The sequence below is a fragment of the Dermacentor andersoni genome, chromosome 3 (genome assembly GCF_023375885.2).
Source record: "Dermacentor andersoni chromosome 3, qqDerAnde1_hic_scaffold, whole genome shotgun sequence".
In the NCBI taxonomy this organism is placed as follows: Eukaryota; Metazoa; Arthropoda; class Arachnida; order Ixodida; family Ixodidae; genus Dermacentor; species Dermacentor andersoni.
Window position 1 is genome coordinate 29,241,804 of NC_092816.1, and position 20,443 is coordinate 29,262,246.

The 20,443-nt window shown below is 42.2% G+C and overlaps 1 protein-coding gene across 1 annotated transcript in view; it reads right to left on the reverse strand.

Annotated features, from left to right (window-relative positions):
* Window positions 1-966: 966 nt before the first annotated feature.
* RhoGAP1A (Rho GTPase activating protein at 1A) overlaps window positions 967-20,443 on the reverse strand; it is a 182,862-nt gene continuing 163,385 nt past the window's right edge. Inside the window, exons 16-23 of the mRNA XM_050168134.3 lie at window positions 20,252-20,326; window positions 19,400-19,497; window positions 18,290-18,457; window positions 17,464-17,573; window positions 13,762-13,901; window positions 12,839-12,973; window positions 10,390-10,495; window positions 967-6,712 (exon numbers count right to left, since the gene is read on the reverse strand). Coding sequence (XP_050024091.2) covers window positions 6,475-6,712; window positions 10,390-10,495; window positions 12,839-12,973; window positions 13,762-13,901; window positions 17,464-17,573; window positions 18,290-18,457; window positions 19,400-19,497; window positions 20,252-20,326 — 1,070 coding nt within the window. The 3' untranslated portion in view covers window positions 967-6,474. The remainder of the gene's footprint in view (window positions 6,713-10,389; window positions 10,496-12,838; window positions 12,974-13,761; window positions 13,902-17,463; window positions 17,574-18,289; window positions 18,458-19,399; window positions 19,498-20,251; window positions 20,327-20,443) is intronic.

Below are 20,443 nucleotides of genomic sequence, written 5' to 3' on the forward strand. Positions count from 1 at the left end.
TAGGAGAAAAGTGTGGCGGAAATGACGTAGTAGGTTCTCATTTTCTTGCTGCTTTTTTATTTTTTTTTGTTGCATGGCCACGCCTTTTGGGCCACAATGGCGGCGTTGTTATGGTTTTGAGCGCTCATACGTGTTGCTCTGGTAGGTTTCGGGCCGTGGCAAAGGCGCTGAGTGGGCGGGTTTGCGTTAGTCACCGTGTCTTGTTGCGCTGTGTTACCTGCACCGTGCTCTGCCAGATGTGGCGCGCAGCGCGGCGTGGTTTCACGAAAGATGTAAACAAGAGAGGAGGGTGGCCCAAAAGGCGGAGCATCGCCATGAGCAACGCCAAATTCCGGCTTCACTTTTGCTTCACAAAGAGTGACGTCAGGGCCTCTCCTTAGTTTCCTTCCTCCGTGACTGGTACAAAAGAAATCAGTCTCCATTAAAGTGTACATTGCGCATTTGCAGGTAGTCATCAATACTTCCATGTTACCATGCAAATGAATCACTATATTTATTTGGCTCATTTATTGACTTTCTATAGCGCCAAGGTATCAATGTATATAGAGTGTGTTCTAAAGTATGCAAATGAAGCAGTTCTGACAAGCAAGGTTTTGCATTGGTAATTTGCAGAGAGGTAAACTTGCAGAAGTGTGAACTAGGATAAGCTGCCCACAACAAATGTACTCTCCTTTCTCATAATGTCCTAAAATGTCTACTGTGCACTCATTTACAAAGATTTGAGGTAGCTTTCATGGGACCAGAGTGGAATGCTGTGAGCAATGACAATTTAGCGACATGCTTGCAATCTTTTTGCATCGTACACAGAAGCAAATGTGCAGTTAACTTATGTGATGATTAATTAAAAAAGTGAATTTTTAGAAAAAAGCAATTGCTTATATCCCAATCGAGTAGCACTATTTGCTACCCTCCCCAGGGTTACAACAAGTTGTACGTACTAAACTCAGAAGGCAGCCATACACAATAAACAGTCCATGGGCTTTATTAATGAATATATGTACAAAAACTCCCATCACCACATCATGTACGCACTGCACGCTTCACAGTCAGAACTATTTACAAACGATCACTACAGCACAACACTTTCTGCGGCAGGACATGGTTACATTATGTGGCGCCCTCAAGAGAGAGTAGTAAAGTCAGATTAAGCACAAGCACACAGAGCTGCCGCATCTCTGATGCAAACAGAGGTGTTGCAAGTGGAACTCGCAAGAAGGTCAACTTAAAGGAATACAGCCTCCCTCACTGTGTCAGATTTGAGTCAGCTTTTCCAGTTTGTCGAATACATTGCGGACACTAGCCATGGATGATGGCATGAAATGCACAAGGTTTGAAATACTGAAAACCTCATAGACGAGGTGCTTCACATCATATTAGCATCAGACATCAGTCCATAGTCATGCAGTTTCTGTCCCTGCAAATATTTAATTAGAAAAGCACTCCTGAAACATTTGCTCTTATCCTCTACGCTACGACATCTTCCTACAAAAAAAAAAAAAGAACCTCAGGATACAAATTTTTTTTGCAAACTGTACTGTTCCTAGTGTAAATTGGGCTTGCACTGGCAACAATGTAATTTGTTTGAGAAAAGACATTAGGCAAAGCACAGTTTAAAAATTGCACTCTGGTCCCTGAAAGCTACAGAATGCAGCAAGGTTCAACTAAAACCTAAAATGTGATGATCAACTCTTAATGAAGTGAGCGTGGAGCTAGTGTGGTCCCCTGAAGAATGTTCTTCAAAGCACGCTCATGAGACATTCTCATGAGGCACTTGCGTGTACTTTAATGTGCCTGAAATTTGGCAACGCACCGTGAGCATGCAGTTTCAATTACGGCCCAACTGTCACACAAAGCAATCTTGTACTTGTATGACGAGTTCCTTAAATGACCAGCAACTTTGATGCTTAACCTACAAAGAGAAAACTGAAGGCAAATAAAAGAGTGAAGTAGGGCCATTCACATTACTACAAAGAATCTACTTGATTCTAATCACACAAGGACACCAGAGTGCAGAAGCATATAAGTGTGAGAGAGCTGGCTAGACATATGGTAAATCTTAAGTGCAACACAGACGGGACATAAGATGAGGAAAAAAGTGATAAGTACCAACTGTCATCTAGAAGCTTACTAGGAGATCATTCCTAATGCAAAGAGGTAAGCATTTCCATTTCCATCATTCCTAATAACAAAGAGCATGCTTGATGTTGAATTACAAGAGTGATCAAAATCACCTGAGCGATTACTCTCTGGTTATTATTTCTTAAATCTCTCTCAGGCTTATGACATATGACATTTTCCTATATAGTAATCAGCTTATTTCACATGCCACAATTAAAAACAGTCAACTGTTAGTGCTTTTTTATATGGATACTTTTCTGCAATTGGGATTCTTGAAATCCAGTTGAAAAATGCTATTCGCCAAATTTTCTCACAATGTGTCCTTTCTGCGTTGCACTGAAGTTTTTCAAAATGTCAGACTGTGGCTGAGTGCGCATGTTTGCACTATGCTCATAACTCAGTGCATGTCCACTCTTGTAATAGTTGTGATAGTTGATGGTTTATCACTACTTCTTAGCTAACATGCATTGCATGATATTATAAATGTACTTATGTCCACAGTGCTTCATTTGCATTCCCACACTATATTTTTGTGTTCATAATAATTTTGTAACTTGTGAGAAGTGACCACTCGGCCTTGCCCTACAGTTCTAGCACTACTGTTTAAATTAGGTGCGCACATTTCCAAAAATTTCCGCGACGTTGAGATGTCAGTCCAGGCACAAACCTTGAGCATATGTGCGAGAGCAAGGTCACATCGCGCATTCAACAGGTAAATAAATGTCTATCCCAAAAAATGACTGAATTCTAATGTTGCTGTGCAGTTTGCACTGGAGAAGCTCATATCGTGGCATCATGAGAACCTTCCTGGCTTTTCTTGTGTGCCAGCTGAACAGCTGGAAGCAGGGCGCATTATGTCATTCCTTGCTTTTGTTTTTATGTCGGAAAAGGCACGGCTCAAGCACCAACTTAAAATTCATGACTGCTGGCCCCCTCGTAATCACTTCCCTCAATTGATCTCCCCAATTCGACAGACTACCATTCTACACCCTAACTGTAAATGAAGAAGGTAATTCACCACTTCCACTGCTAACTGACCTCTGTCAAATTGTATTGAACTAAGCTGCAATGCAACTCGCTTGTGAATGCCCTGTATATCGAACAAAACCACTGCCTATGCTGTTGAAGGTGGCCAAGATAGGATGTGAAAGTGTACTACAGAATTTTTATTCGTGCTTGATTCTTTAAAAGCAAGGTACACCTGCAGTGATGTTTCTCAGTACAGGATGGCATGCTGTTCTTAGTTGAAATGAAAAAAAAAAAGACAGAAGAAAAAAACCTATTTGATTTATGCTGTTAATGGGTCTTGCAGATAAAAAGAAATATTGAATGGAGATTTTACCGAAAAAGTTCTACAATGCATAATACACTAAACCAAGCGGACATGTGCATACCTCAATGAAATGCCCATGCCTTGATTCAAGTACAAATTTGCTCATTTGTTGCCACGGAAACAAAGTGTAGTAGCTTCGTCTACAAATTAAATGGCAGTTACTATAAGAAAAATTCCAGCTTATCCATCTGGCAGCAGATTAAAGTGAGATATGACACCCTTTAATGTGACATAAAAATGTCAAGGGCCTTCATACCACTGCCTTTGTTTAGGTAATCAAGAAGACGTGAAGTGACTATGTGGCATTTTTATGTAGTAGTCTGTTGGTGTTTATGTAGTCTCTGTGACAGAAGCACTTGTGAACGGCTATATGTAAACAGTTCCAAAGTAGTATATCGAATACAAACTCGCATTCTGAGCACTATAATACAAGAGTGCTTGGAAGTCAAATTAAACTAATACACGCAATACATCCAAACATAACAAGTGTGCATTCATAAGCATGTCACAGTCATCGCTGCTTTCATGACATCATCATTGTAAACATACAAGAACATGCTATCTGCGAAATTCTAGTACAAAAGTGAAAGAAAAATATACAAGGTATGATGCCCGAGACATCATCGAGCAAGCCAGACATGCAAATGTACAAAAGTCAGTGTAAAACTCTCTACACCGGTTATTTACAAACAGCAAAAGGGCACACACACAACATAGTTAGTACTGCTATGCGTACAATGATTTCATTGGATAGCAGCGCGATTAAATGCTAAAAGCAATAAACAGCACACCATCCTACTTAACCCAAGGTGGTATTATTTGGCAGTAGTTGTAAAACTAAAGAATAAAAACAAAATAAGAACTACCACTGAAAAAAAAAATACATGAATACTGTTTGTCAATAAAAATACAACGGTGCATCACTATATTTGTTATAAGGGATGCTGGAAGTGCAGTTAGGTGTAGCTAAACTTATCACACTTCAAAGTCATAATTCAGCTACACCACACTGTCATCTGAAATTACTTTTGTAACATAAAACCTCTTGTAGGAAGAACCACTCCTGGCCTGAGCAATAATACTCCACTAGGTAGTTACTAAAAGTTGGCAGTAGTTCTTGGAACATTAAGAATGACAAAAGCTTAGCTTTGGTGCTGTTTAAGATGAGCAAGGAAGTCGACAAGCCACATTTTGGTAAGTTATGCACAGCAGCTGTCAATGCAATGACCCTAGGAAACACTCGCACAAATGTAAGCATAGAGGCTGATCCATAAATGTATCTAGGAAATTTTATAGCATGCATGTCCCACTACTGGAATGCTATCCCTATTAGCCGTGATAGCCTGCGGAGCAAGGGAGAACCAAAAAGACAGAGGCAAACAAAAAAACAGAGCAGACAGCACTTCAGCAAAAGCATCTCATCCTTGAAAGGAACTGAAAAACCTAATGACAAAACAGGCCTGTGTAAGATGACATTAATGAAATGTTTTGTCACACAATATAATAAAGTTCGCACATTTATAAAACACAGATTGTCGTGTAAAGAAATCTAAAGAAAAAAAGGCCCGTGGTCCACAAATTCTGACAATCTGCTTGAAATACATGAAAGAAATAAATGAACAATTAAAACAGTAACATGATAGTTTCATAAAGAACCTAAGAAGCATGGCAGAAATGCACTCAGGCTGACAAAGATCACAATAGTAGTTCTGGCTTAAACATAACATGAATGAAGTGAGTGAGAGCTCGGATGTTAGGTACATAAAACAGAGGTAAGAGCTGTTGGCCCACAGTCGCTTCAACGTAACAGCAACAGTAATTGTAGACTAGTTAAATAGACACACTGTAAAGCTGGTTCAGCCACACAATAACATGTGCTTTGTTATAGCAGCAAACTGTGTACTTAAGCAAAAGAAAAGGGACAATTGCTATCCTTATGTGCCACTACGCTGCTGCTCAAACTAGGCACTGCCACTGTCATGATGACTGCGGTGACAATACACTAATTCCTTACTTTTAGCCATGTAGAATTCACTGCCACTAGGCTAGAAGAGGTAGTGTCTTTGTCAAAAGTTTCAAAGCCACTCCATGTGTGACTAGGTCAGTCGTATGGCCACTTGCTGGGTCCTCTGTAGAACCCTGGTTGAATGAGAGCCACAAGAAGCGAGACAAACGGCATTCATAACTCCGGTGAGCTATGGAGCACCCTATAATGGGGCCCAACAAGAGATCTAGTCACTGGTGCAGTGGCTTTGAAATTTTTGGCAAAGACGTACAGATGTATTGCAGCCATTGCTGGTTGATGTGGCTGGAGTGAATGGCACTAAGGGATAATGTGGTGAGGTCACAAAAAAAAAGCTAACTCCACAAAGCAGTACAAAGACAGGTCCCCAGAAAGAGGCTATATCAGGAAGAATCAGCACCGTAGACCAAATATTGCAGCGAGTGCTTAGGGTGCAAAGTATAGGGAATCAGCAGAAACTATACATTATTCACTGGCTCTTTTCCCTTAAGAAGCTTCAATAAACTATTCACCTGGTTCACTCAAGTAACACTGCTGCAGACTGTAAAGTAGATTAAACCTGCATTGTACAGAGCTGCAGTGCTTCACTCGCATGCGCCACAAGGAGTAAGTGCATTGTCAAACGGCTGCATTCAATTGTTTGGAGAGGCGCATACCGCACCATTGCCATGCACTCTCGGTTGAGTGCACAAGTTGCTAAGTGTCCACCATTTATATAAAACGCAAAGCCTTGCACGCACACATACAAACACGCACACACACAAATAAAAAAATTTGTAGTTGACCAACGCAGGCTTGCTCAATACGCGACAGCTTCGCAGCAGATGACGTTCCCAAGAGCGTTAAGGAGAAACCCAACTAGGTTTGTGGCTTTTGCCTTGACGGCTCGTTGTCAACACAGACGATGGTCATAGCTGCATTTTGTCAAGCAGGCTTTTCATTGTTCTTGCTTGCCAAGAGAATGCTAAAGAAACAATGCACACACACACTTCACACTTCTTCACGCTTCGGTAGGAGACGCGTCTCGACTCTCTAAGGTGAGGGAGAGGCCCGCTGCCCTCCTCCGCAGGAAGAAGTAGAGGATACCAGCCTGCGCCATGACATCGACGGTGCTGGTGGTGAGGAGGTCGCTGGGGCTCTGGCCAACCGCGCCACTGCAGGGACGGATTATGGATGGCCCAAACACGGTAGCCAAATTGTGAAGGGACATCTTGTTCTGTGCTTCATTGGAGTTGATCCTGTAGCAAAAAGAGCACACATAAGAAGGTGCAAAAGAGGCAAGCAAAGAACTGGTAGGACTTGGTCAATGTTGTGGCCTCTATCGGTGCTGCTGGTAGCAATAATTTACAGAACCTGGTACACATGAGGCCAAAGAAAATCGCAGCTGATCCCGAGAATGAAAGGCTCAGTGCACACGTGTTTGTAAGATACAAGCTGCACAACCAAGTGACAAAGACGATTTTTTTTTACCACCATGCTACAGAAATTTTCACCACAAGTAAACTGAGATGTGCTGCAACTCTTTTTTATTTTTATGCCTTGTCAGAGTGGTGCTATGTCAATATTATCACCAGGATCAGCTGGTGATAAAAAGAAGAAATACTACAATACATCAAAAGCACATGTTGCATTATATCAGCCTTGTACACCTACTGAATAATATGAGGGCCCCTTAGCAGCTTTTAAAAGACAGAAGGCTTAATACCATAAGACAAGCTAGAAGTGCACCCCTAACTTGGTAACACTGACTTTTCAAACCACAATGCAGGAAGTGGCACCCTTGAACACAATGAGCTTTGCTTCCTTTCTCTTAATTTTCTTTTCCTGGTCTTTTCTTAAGGAAAACATTTTTGTTCATCTCGGAGGTGGCAGCTCACATCAATGGTGCCACTGATGAATTGAGATTTACAGCACTTTCTTGTAGCAGGAAAAATGTTAATTTTGGAGCAATCTGGAGTACCCAAATACAGATTTTGTAGCACTGTGGAGCAAATACTGTCTCATCTTTCTATTACCTCTCTCCTGTCGTCCCCCAGAGTAGGGTAGCCAACCAGACGCATTTATGGTTAACATCCCTGCCTTCTATCTTTATATCATCCTCCTTGGAGCAAATAAATGCCAAATGCTGGATGCGTCCTAGGCTAAGTGACAAGTGTTATTCCAGAAAGTGTTTGCTTGCTTGCTCTGCTTCTAAATAAAAAAAACTCAGTGTCCTTCCACTCTGTGAAGAAGGATAACCAGTGAAGCTGTTTGTGTGGGCCCTTTAATGGTGAACTGCACCTCTGCTGTGAGTCGACCCGACATTGCACTATCTTTGGGATAGGCACACGTACAGGGAGTGCTTAACACCTGCTTCACCTCTGCCGCGGGTTGGCCCGGCATCGCACTATCTTTGAGATCAGCCCACGTATGGGGAGTGCTTGAAGGGCCCCTCACCAGGCCACACAGCAAACTTCGGTTATACGCTGGAAGTTGTTATGTGTCCTCTAGGGAGCGTTCTGCCACAAAAAAATTTCAAATCTGCTAATTATTGGCCAAGATAGAAATATTTCAGAGCCGCGAACCCATGATTTCAGGAAGCTAGCTTCACCGCAAACATATATGCTCTCTACGTGGCACCACCAATGGCCCATAAGTTCAATGCATAAGTAAGGCCAAAATTTTAGACAACTTAAGACACAAATTCCATTCAATTCAATAATACAAACTCTGCCTCCACTACTATGTGCTAATTTGATTGCTGAGCTGAGCGGAAATAGAAATATTTTGGCCTTCCATCTGTTGCTGGTACCGCTGAGGCATGGTCATCGGCCATCATGCTGAAATCTCCTCGAAACCGAAACTAGTGAAGTCTAGTTAATCCAGCACCGAATGCACCCAAATCGTAGGACAAGTGAACCTCAGCAATCCATTTGTGAGGACCTTGGGGTTGGTTCTGTGCACCCAGCATTTGTTCATTCCCGTCTTAAACAGCGACATGGTCCCGGCGACTTCAAGTTCTTTAAGCGGAGCCGACTCCACCCTCGATGTGGGCGCTCACAAGGACAATGACTGATGGTAAACAAAAACACCATCAGTTGGCTATGAAACTGCGGTCTATGAAAGTGCTGTCGAGTTCTGGGCCGCAATATTGTAGTGATGCGTTCCATTCGATTCTATATGCTACCCTTATTATCCGGTGTTCACGGCAGGCTGATATACCATTGATAACGCAGGCAGAGCACCATTCTTACTACTGATGAAGTGTAAAAAGGAGTGGCACTGAACAAAGCATCGCTCCAAAATCATGGTACTGTTATGTTGCCAGGGGTTGAAGATTTGGTACATGCATTGATTGTACTTCGGTCGATCTGTGGTGACAGCATGACAATGATAGAGATATGGACTGACCAGATGGTAGGCAAGCGTACATGCATGCATCAACGCACTGACAAACTTCAGCTTTATTTCTGAACGATCCCTTTTGGGAGCACTTTCACTTTCGTGACATTTCGCTTGAGTAGCACTGGACACGTCGATCCGTACACGGTGTTCCTTGCACAGTGCCAGGACCGCCGTCGCTAGTAGACATTGACACATTTGACGCTAGTAATGCTAAATTCCAGGAAAATAAGTGTATCTCAGAAAGTGGTCATCCAAGAATACAGCCCACTTTCTTAGTCACTTCTAGAATGAAGTCACTTGTTTTCTGGTGAATTTAGATATTTCGAACTCTCGATTATTCGAGCATTTAGGTGGTCTAAATCGGTCGGAGACATATAGATAATGTGAAGTTAGATTTATTATGCCGCTTTAGTCATGCAGACTATGCACATCAACAGACCCCTGCGGCCACACATGTATCGCGAAGTCGCAAATTTTGGCTCACTTCGGTGCAACATCATGTTTTTTTTATCGAGGTAGTGCAGGAAATCTCGTTTAGCGCAAGCTGGCGCATTTGGCGTAGAAGTGGGAGCACTGGCACATGCACCGATGCACTCAGCCTACCACGTCTCGCAAAGCATTTAAGCTACATCCAGGTTTAGGCTAGCTGGTGAAACACAATGTAAGTTAGTTGGTAAAATACGATTTAGCTCAATAGCCTAACAAACAGACATGGACAAGAGAAAGCTTTAGCACGTTTGGCATTCCGGTAAATGCGAGGAAGCTGGGGTTTCTTTCGGATGAGTAGAGGTGAAACTTGAGGTGGCTGCATGGTGCAGCCATCTCGTGACGCAGAGCTCGAACAGCCAAACACGGAACTAATATTGCTGTAATCAAGTGTAGAACATTTGAAACATTTAACAAGACAGTGTGTTCATTATTATGCTGCTGCAGAAAATTTACACCAGCAGCAAAGTAGAATACACCTGGTTACTACTATATTAGCCCTGCGGTTTTCTGGTTAAGCTCTGCGCCAACAGGTGGATGCACCCTACAGACCACTCATGCTTGCACCTCCGTCCATCCACAAAAATGCCCTGTCCACTTAATTTACTAGAATATCAGGCACATTAAAGTTCTCTTATGACAGAATCAGGAGCCTATGCTACTTTCATCTATCTCACTGTTCATTTAACTGTTTATTGTAGACTCAGTCTTTAAAGTGAGGAGCTATCCTCCCTGTGTACATGTATTAAGGGTGCACTGGAGAACTTCACTTATGCAGGTAACGCCAAGATGGTCTGCATGCTTCTTGAGATTAGTCAAACAGCATTAAATGATGGCTTAATTCTGTCAGAAGCTTAGTCATAATGCCCATGGAGTCAAGTTGGTGATCAGCACATCTGGAGTCTCAAGTAATCCAGGACCAGTGAACAGGACATTACTATTACTAAGCCTTTACTCGCATTACAAGACTAGGAAAGTGCTAAAAGCTACATGACACAAAGTGGAGAGGACACCAACGCCAGAAATGAAAAAGAAGCACACTCACTTCACCATGTGATCGATCAGGAACACTGTGACATTTTGGTTTACTTCTGGAAGTTTGCTAAAGAGGCTCAGGAGCATGTTTTTCTTTTCTTCTTGGTCATGTTTACCTGGAGGAAAAAAGTATGTGTGCGCAAACAATGTTATTCAATAGGCATTCTTACAACTATCTCTATTTTCTGTAGATAGTTTATAAATAGACAGTTTTGTTTAGTCATAACTACAGATGACTGATTTGACTGATCAGGTTTAATGCTTAAACAAGTGCAGAGGTCATGAGAGATGCCATAGTAAGAAGCTCCACATTAATATTGAGCATGGAATTCCTTAATGAGCACCTACAGCTTTGTACTTGAGCATTCTCACATTGTGCACCCAATGGAATGTGGTCAGTACGGACAGGAATTGAACACGGGACCATAAGCTCAGCACCAGAATACCATCGAGCCCCTGAGGTGAGCTTTCATAACTAAAAATGTAGGTGTTCACCCAGGAACACGTACAGCAGAACCTTGTTCATACGTTCTGGAAAAAAATGCCAGGAAAATGCGCTAACCAGGAAAACCCAATGTCTCTAAAAAATTTGACAGACTTAACTGTAGCTGGCACCTACGCAATGCGAAGTGTTGCACAAATTATTGCAGCACGAGACGCCGATGCGTGCCGAGCTGGTTGGGCCCGAGTGAACCAAGATGTGCATTGTCGTGTTTGCTGCTTCAGCACGCTTGCATTTGTGCTCCTTGAATTCAGCCTGGGTCAGAAATTTTTTCGGTCGGGGCATTTTGGTGAGGAATGTTGACGTGCCAACTTGGCGAGAATCATTAAGGCAAGAGACAATGACAAGGCATGAGTTGAGCTGGTGAGTCCTGAGTGGCCCGAGATGCACTTTGTCATTTTCATATTGTGTAGTGCTTTAAGACTGCGATGAAAAACCAAAACAAAATCAAGCTGGTGGGTGACACCGACCTATGGTGCTGCCAGAGCGAAACATGGTGCCCACTTTGCACTGCCTGCAGCAAGGAATAACGGTGCATTCGGCTTATCCCCTATTAAAAGCATGCAGTGCGTCCAACCACACTATGTCACATGCACTGTGAAACAGATCGATGAAGGTGCTTATTGCAACAGGGTTGGCCGCTACAGCTGTGAACGGGACATGTGATGACTTGCGAGGGGATTCGCTGGTACTACATACCAGGAAAAAAAAAGTAGCAGTTTCACCCAAAAGGCGAAGCATCGACTGCGATAGCAAATAAGCAGACAGCTACGTGAAGTAAGGATAGTAGTTTTATCGGCCTTATAAAGCTGTAATCATTCGCTTACTAGCTAAATTAACAAACACGGTGTCACACACGCATAGGTAAACATGAACACATCGCACCATATGACAGCGGAAACTTGCTGTCAAAACGCTGGAGTGTGGTAACGTGGCTGCAGCAGCAAGCGAATTTACCTTCATGTTGTCTGCCGCTTCAATGCAAACTAAATGTCGAAAGCACAGCGCATACGAAGCTACCGGCACTCGGCGCATGCACTTGGTCCACAGCGCAGATCACTTTCAAGATACTGCGCCCGCATGGCCGTGCCGTAAGCAGCAGCCGCCAGAGTAGAATTCTTCCTGTCTCCCTTGCCTCCCGCACCCCTCGTGCTTCGCGCACAAAAGAAGATGGTGTGCTTCTGCCCCGCCTTCCTCTCTCGCACACGTGAGCTTGAGCCGCAATTGTAGGCTGACCCTTGCAAGCATTCACTCGCACGTACGGTGCGGCGATGATGTTATGATGTTTGGACTTTATACAGATCATCACGGCAATGGCAACGATGAAAGCAGAAATGTGCTTGGAGCGTCCATATAGTTTCTATCGCAATAAAAGGGAACTGAGTGTGTGCCGGCATTTTCACACGACATGGATGGGCAAGTACTGCGGAGAAGCGGTCATGGAGGGTGCCCACTCCTTTCATTGACGCATGCCTCATGCCTTTTCTTGTTTGCACGGTATCTAGTGGCCGAAAAACGTATCATACGATCACACTTTGGCGATGTAGTGAACATTGGTGCTAAAATATTGTTTTCCAGGAACATATTATAACAGGCAAAAAAGAAGTGTAAGTGCATTGGGTCATTTTTTGTGTTCTCAATTGCAAAATTAGGCACTGGGAACCTGTATCAAATGGGATTGTATCAATTAGGTTCTACTGTATTAAACATAACTATGCATTTATACAATTTCTGGTGTTTGGCAGATAAGTGACACATAAACCAATGCACTAGAAACAGCTACACATGCTACACATTTTCATGTTGATGCACTAGACAAAAGCTACCTGATTCTTGGTACTTACCTGTTATTCAATGAGTTTTCAATCAACAATTTGCTATTTTGCACAAGATCTCTGCACATCCAATTTGCATACAAACTTAAGCTGTCAGGTTCTATTTCAAAAGGCATACTCACTAAATGCTTCGAAGAACTTTGGATAGAGAGCATCGGTGAAGAGGGCCTCTGGAAGCTCTCGCAAGTATAGCTTCAATAAACCTGTGACATTGTTGATGTCCACCTCTTTGAGTAGTTGCTCAGCTTCATAGGGATCTGTGAGGCATTCAGCCAGAAAAAAAAGGCATAAGTTGCGTAAGCATAGAATTCTGCACTATTCAGTGGTGTTAATATTACTGATGCATCACCAGCTACAGCCCCATTTCTGTGCCAGTTCAGCCTGTCTTTATATACATGGAAACATATTTTGTAATATGTGTTTGTACACCTAATCATGTACGCGACACGTGCCAAGGTTTTGCCACAAGAGCCTATGTTCTTCTTGAAAAGCTGCTGGTGAAAACTGATAACACCCATTGAGACCAACCACCATGATCAAAGTGTTTTGAAGAGCACCTTAAGGCCTACGAAGGCCAGCACTGACGCAAAGTGTATGTGTGTAACAATCAAGATTGCATACAGGGTGTATGAGTTCGAATATTGCATTGATGCTGTTTGCTGTATAGCCATGGAATTTGGCATTAAACAAGTAGATGAGGTGTGTAACGTGTCTTTCAATAAACAGAAATAACAGTGCATCAGCAAATAGCTCCTGGATGTTTTGTTGCACACTACAAGTTCTGCACAAACCCACAAGGGTGTACCAGTGCTATAGCCAGAGTATGCTACTAGATAAGTACTAGTAGGCTGTTGCAATGACAAACAATAAAGCTTGAATCTGCCATCTCTACACAATGCAAGACTGGAGTCTAAGTTAATTATACTGTTCATGTTATTCAACCAACCCTGTGCTTTGTGAGAAGGGAGAAACACAAACAAGTGGCCATACAGTGCAACACCTACCACAGATTACGAGAAAACATGTGAGCACTGTCGCTACTGACCATTTTCAAATGTCCTCTTCAACCTCTGAAGGTCTGATGCAGAGCCAGACACTCTGTAGAGCCCCACTTCGTTGATACCTCGACGCTCAACCTCCCGGACACATGTGGTGATCACGAACGGCACTGCACTCTTTTCCTTCCTGTAGCGAGACAAATGGAAAGTTGTAGCGCTGTTGACTGACGCTGCTTGAATTTGTTCAAGACTACAGATTTAAGCTTCAATTATAATAAATTTGAATACAATATCATCTGAAACCAAACTACACCTACACTAACAGATATACATAAGCGCCTGTGTTCAAACTGGCCAGTATAGACCTTGTCATTGGACGAGGAGGAAAGGGCACATGATGAGTCTTTCCTCCTCTCTGGCTAGTGCGAGCCAGCATGGTGTTGCTTGAATGTGTTTCCGTCACTTGCTGTGGAACTATTTGGCAATGTTTCAGCTCATCCTCCGCGAAATTTACGTCATGTCACTACATACAAGGTTGTCAAAGAAGAACTGTGTAGATTTTCGGTGTAGCCATAACTACAGCATGTGGAAATTTCTATTGGCTCCACAAACATGACACATGCATCAACAGCTGCGGTGCCCTATGTATTGTGAACTATTTCGGCTGTATTGATTTTCACTCGACAAAGAGAACCGTCATCTGTGAACTGCCAGCGTGAGTTGGAAAATATTCTCGCTATCTGAACGCTTGGCATGGCAACTAAAGCATAAGGGTGCTTGTGTACGGCCAACCCAATGCAATCCCAATACAACTAAGCACCAATTGTTATAAATTATTTGTGTCAGCCACCGGCATCATCCTCATGCATTTCAAGTCCAGTAGACTTAAAGCTACTATGCTAGGTCTACGTTAGTCCCCTGTATGAGGCCGATGGTGTTGCTCAACACAGCAATCACTGCGGTTCGTAAACCAGCATGACGCACATAAGCTTTGTGCTTTGGCATTGTCTTTTCGCCCCTTGTAAAGTGGTAACATCCAAAGGGGATCGCGTCAAAAGGATCTGATGACTGTTCGTGAGGACACAATTTCTGGACGAGGGCGAATCAGAAAGTCTTTGCCTCTATTTTTTTATTAGCCTAAATAAGGTACATACAGGTAATTAAACATACATATATATACTGTTCTACGTGCCTTACACTATTTTTCCACATAGTCCCAACACAACTTCAGACAGTTGTTCCATGACAGCACTAAATTTGAGATGCCCCTGTGGTAGAATTTGTACGGCTGACTGTGGAACCACCGTCAGACTGCTGTCTTGGCTTCGTGGTTGCACGTGAATCGCTGTCCTGCCAGGAACTCGCACTTCTCAAAGCGAGAGACCTTACCCCATAAGTGGGCTGCATTTCCCGGTGAATTTAGATGGGCATTCATCCCTTGTACGAAGCACAACCACCATCTTCAACAACTAACAGCAGTGCCATGCTGCGGAGCTACCAGCAGATAAGACCAGGCCGGTCCAAGAAAGGTCCACTGCTGGGAATGGATATGTTGACTTCACATTTAGAGCCGTAATTTGGCTAAAAAAAGAATAGGGGCAAAGACTTTCTGATTTGCCCTTGTAAAATAGGCGAGTGCATCATAGAGGAAGACATGAACAAGATCGAAAAAAATACATATATTGTTTTTATCCCCAATTTTCGTGACAAGAACGAACAAACCAAAAACAAAATAGACACACAAAAACGAAGCACTGGCTAACACCGCAATAAGACCGCATTGTTCATGCTGCATGCTTATACCATACGCTCCATAGAACAAACAAATCTGCAACCCAGCCTTTACCACTACTTTGGATGCTCACGCAGTCTGCAGCCGGTCACTCGACAACTCAACAAGTGTGATTCACATTGTACAGTATGCTGTTATTACTAAACAAAACTATGTTATTTGTAGGCGGATACCTCATCCAACAAACGAGGTAGTCCTGCAATGTATCTACAGATAGCAGTTCGAATGCTTGTCAAAGTTAACAGTGCAACTTATTCTGTAGCAGAATGGTACCCACACTGTTACGATCATCATATCTTTTGTAACTACTTATTGCTGGTAAATCGCAGCTTAGAATTACAGTGAGAACGCTGCAGTAAGGTCGCATTTGTAAACCACTTCAGTACGTCTCACAGAACCGTTTCCCACATAAAAAACACTATACAGTAAACTCTCAATTGTATGAATGTCAGTTTAACGAATATTTCCGAATAACAAACTTTTAGAATATCCCCAGCAGTTTTCCTATGCATTCTGTGCAAAAATCTTCCAGCTGAACAAATTTCTGAATAGCGAATATTTCAGTTGAATGAACCTGAGGCTCCTGGTGGATAGTAACACCGGCTACAATTAGAAACTGCTGGCATCAATCAGGCATTTCCCCCCTGTGCGGTGAAAGCGAGCAGGAGGAACAGCGCGACGAGGCGATCGAGCCTGCGATGTGGACAGAGGTCTGTCACTAGCTAGATATTGACAGCAACACTTCGTTTGATGACTATGTGCAGGGACAGTGAGCTCATTACCTGTGCTGAACAAACAGATCTGGAAATTTTTTCCAATGTTCATCTTGAAGAAGAGTGCAATGAGGAAGATGCAATGGCAGCAGCAGATTCACATACTGTAATTCTAGCCGAGGATGTAGGATGCCTTGGAAAGTTGCGGGATTTCGTGTCTCAGCAACAATGTGTGCCAGAGGAAGGGCAGAAAAACATAGACTCTCTGAACAGCTGTGTTACTCCTTTTGCTTGAAGAGCACGAGTGCAAATGAAAATTGCGGATTTTTTTTTCCAAGTGAAATAGGCAGCAATGTAACTGTTATGCATTTTGTTTATGGTGATGTACATAACTCCATAAACTGCATTTCACACAATTGACTCATCTGCTGTGCCCTATGCTGTTCCATATTCCAGTGAATATTCAGTTTAGTGAACTTTCAGTTAAGTGAACTATTTCCTTGGGTGCCTTGAAGTTCACTCAAGTGAGAGTTCACTGTATCATACTAAATAGACAGTGCAAGCTTGAAGACAAGCACCAGAAACTGCTGCCAGACTTATATCTGGCATACAACATGGAGCGTTCGCCAAAGCTAACATGATGACTGCCCATAGATGGTACCACTGCCTAAGCAATATGGCGGCACCCATTAAAGAAAGGTCTATACAAAATAGCCTAAATATAACATGTTGGCCTGTATGACTATGAAACAGATGGTAAGTTAACTGAGAAATACATATAGCATATTACTACTTGTTGCTGGGCTAGTTGGCTCTAGTTTTTACGGTGTAAAAGATATGAAACCATGTGAAGAAATGACCGAACAGGGAGAAAGTGAAAAATTCAGGGACCATTTCGCAATAAATGCGAGAGAAATGTGTTAGCATTATGTCACAACTCTTCGAGGTCCTGAATCTATAATTTAAACTACCTTCACCACACTGCAGCAAAGTGTCGTTCAGCAGCTCGACACACAACCTGCCTATTTGAGGAGTGAGTGCAACTGACGGTAGTCCGGAGCAGACCACCGTCAGTTGATCGCTGAATCGATCGATCCATCCATCCACCTGTCCGTCCATCCGTCCATCCATAAAAAGAACAGTTAGATACAAAAATACATAAATAAAAACATGGGTAGTTGGTGCCCAGAAGGTATGTGATGTATATTAAGAATGCTGACGCATTAATAAAAAGAAAGACTTACTTGCAAACCTGTTGCACCTTTACTCCAAAAGATCCAACGGGTTTACATGACGGAACCCTCTGCAGACCAACATCTGAGGAGTTGTACTTTATACTGAGGTTGAGTGTGAACTGAAAAAGAAAACAATGAACAGCAAATCACTTTACAAGAACTGCTGCAAAATTCTCCATGAGAATAACTAAAATGCAATTTCAACCAGTTTAACAAGTTTACTCACTGACTTTTGCTCTCTCTGCTTTTAATGAGCATCTAAAATTGTTAGTTTCACCAGAAATGGTTATAGGAATGACTATTGATGGATCGGTTATCAGTAACACAAGAAGAGTTATAGCAGTGTTTCAAAGGCTGCTATAACTCTTCAGTCAATAAGTCTTCAGTCAATGTGCTTGAATGAAATCTACCTAAAGTGTTTGTTTAGAAATAATGTAAAAGATAGTAAGCAAAGAAAGGACAGGAGCCATTTTGTACTCATTACTAAAGCAAACCAACTCGCCCACCTCTGCAACTCAAAACTTCTGCCATACACATCAATCTTAATGTCACTCTTAATGTCACTAAGAGTCAAATGAAAGCGTATATTTAGGCATCATAAATGGCCAGTCTATGACAACATAGATGGGTGCATATCTCACTGTATGTTCACCAAGTGCTTTTAGAACTCCCTCACTGTTTATGTTACACTTCATTTGAAGCATAGGTAGTGTGACATTTCTGTACGGGGTCACTGCTCGTACAGAGAACTGTTTGCACAAAATGGCGCCAGCCTACAACCATGTTACAGAGAAATTAAAAGCACATTGTTTTTCTTTCAGTGTGGAACACCTACGTCCTGCAGACTGAACGATTTCTCCTGGTACTTGTCCGTGAGCCAGGAACGACTCATCTCAAAGGCAGCCTTTCCCCGCAGCTCAGTCATGGTTGTGCCGTTCTTAATTTGCTCCTCGTAGCAAAGTATTCGGAGTGTTTGTGATCCGTCCAGATCAATAACAACTTCCTGCAACAGTCAGAAAGAACCGCAGTAACTGTTAATAGTGAGTTCAAATGGCACTGACAAAATGACATGAGCGGCAGAAAAGGTCAGCGCTGCCGAACATAAAAAATGGAAACCAATGAAGAACTAAAGAAGATCAAAGGACAAAGATAGTACGTCCATTTCAGCCATTATAGTGGCCTGACCAGCTCTCCTGCAGTACAGAAGACTACGATCTGCCCAAGCTCTCCAATAGTAGCACTTCTTTGATGACTACGCAGCATACTACACTCTACTATTCTGAAGTAACAAACCACTTGCATATACTGAGATAAGAAAACTCATGTACAAAGTAACATTGCAATGGTATCTCAGTCTATATATATGTCCGCAAATTTGCATTGAAATGCATTGGTGTTACACATTTTCCCAAAAAGCTTTCTTAGCAGTGGAGGGCAAAGCTACGTGAAACACCAATGCATTCTGGGACAGGTTGTGGGGGTGAATACGTCAAAACTACTGGTAATCTCAGGTTTTCTACCCAGTAGACATGTCTTGAGCACTAACATGCATTACTTCTGCAATGGCGATATGTGTGCTAAAGTTTGTCATTACAATGTTAGCAAAATTTTTTTAATTAAAGGATTTATTGACCATTTTCTATCACACATAAGCTGATGTTGGCTGCTGCAACTTTTGGCCAGCATTTATCACCTTATGTCCGATCAGCTATATTTAATAATGGAAGACGGTCATTGGTGAAATGCTTTGTTTATTAGAATCACAGAACACGCAAGAACTATTGCTGCCTATGGTTTCATGAGTCAAAGAAAAAGGTTTTACCGTAATTACATCAAAATGTGGCAAAACTACCTGAATTATTCAGTCACACTAGTGCAAGATGAACGATAAGATGAAACTGCACGTAACATCCAAGCTGAACCAGATGAAAAAGTGACAACACACCTGGTTGAAGTTTGGTTCCATCGTGTTCTGGCATATTTTCGTTTTGGCTTTCTTGAAGAAATGTCCATAGGAGTCTACTTCAAAGCAAATGTAAATGTCTGCCAAAAGAAAGAAAAGAACATTCAGTTCAATACAATATACAAACGCAATAAAATCTTGCCTACGTAAGTAAGGAATATGCTGTGCAGACTTTGAAGCAATATTCAATTGAAATCGGAGCATTTCTTGCATAAGCAGGAAGACAACAACAAACCAAAATGTTACAGACAATTTGTCTTACAGCATCTCACCGCATTTCCCCGAGCTAAAGTATATAATAAGAAACGAAATGCGCACATGTAACTTCTTTGTATTTATAATAATCCCACACACACACACAAAAAAAACAGATGCTATTAGTTATTCAGAAAAAAGAATTTAATGCTTGGTGATGATTTTAACAATAACGTCCTACACTGAATGTCCTCCTGTCCCACTGGCTGAGCCAGAGAAAGGACCTTGCTACTCAAGCCCATTAAAAATGCTAGCTGACAGCATTGAGCATGCACTAAGCCTCTGCCCACATGCTATGCATTCCTCATTTTTTTTCCAGGTTTTGGAAAGAAGCCACTATTGTGCCCGCTTATACAGATGTGATGGCATGTGCATGAAGTGGATGCGACTATCTATCATGGGAGGAATTGTAACTCATCATCTACTGAGACCCAGGCGACCAAAAAGAGGCAAGACCATGAACATCTTTTAGTCCACCTTTTTTTGAACTCCACCATATGACTTCTGAGCAGCAAATATTACAAATGATATTATTGGTTCTTGAGAAGAAAATAAAGAGATGACTCAAGTTCAACAAACCTGAAGGTGTTGTGAGCCCCTGCAAATTGTGGACAGTGATGAGAAGGTCACCAAACAGCAGGTCCTCATCTTTGGCTGCATTGGAAGAGGCGGAGTGCCGCCACATGACGTCAGGTACATTCACAAAAACAATACTCATCTATGTCATAAGTCAAATTCTGTATAGCTTTAACTACACAATTAGATATCGGA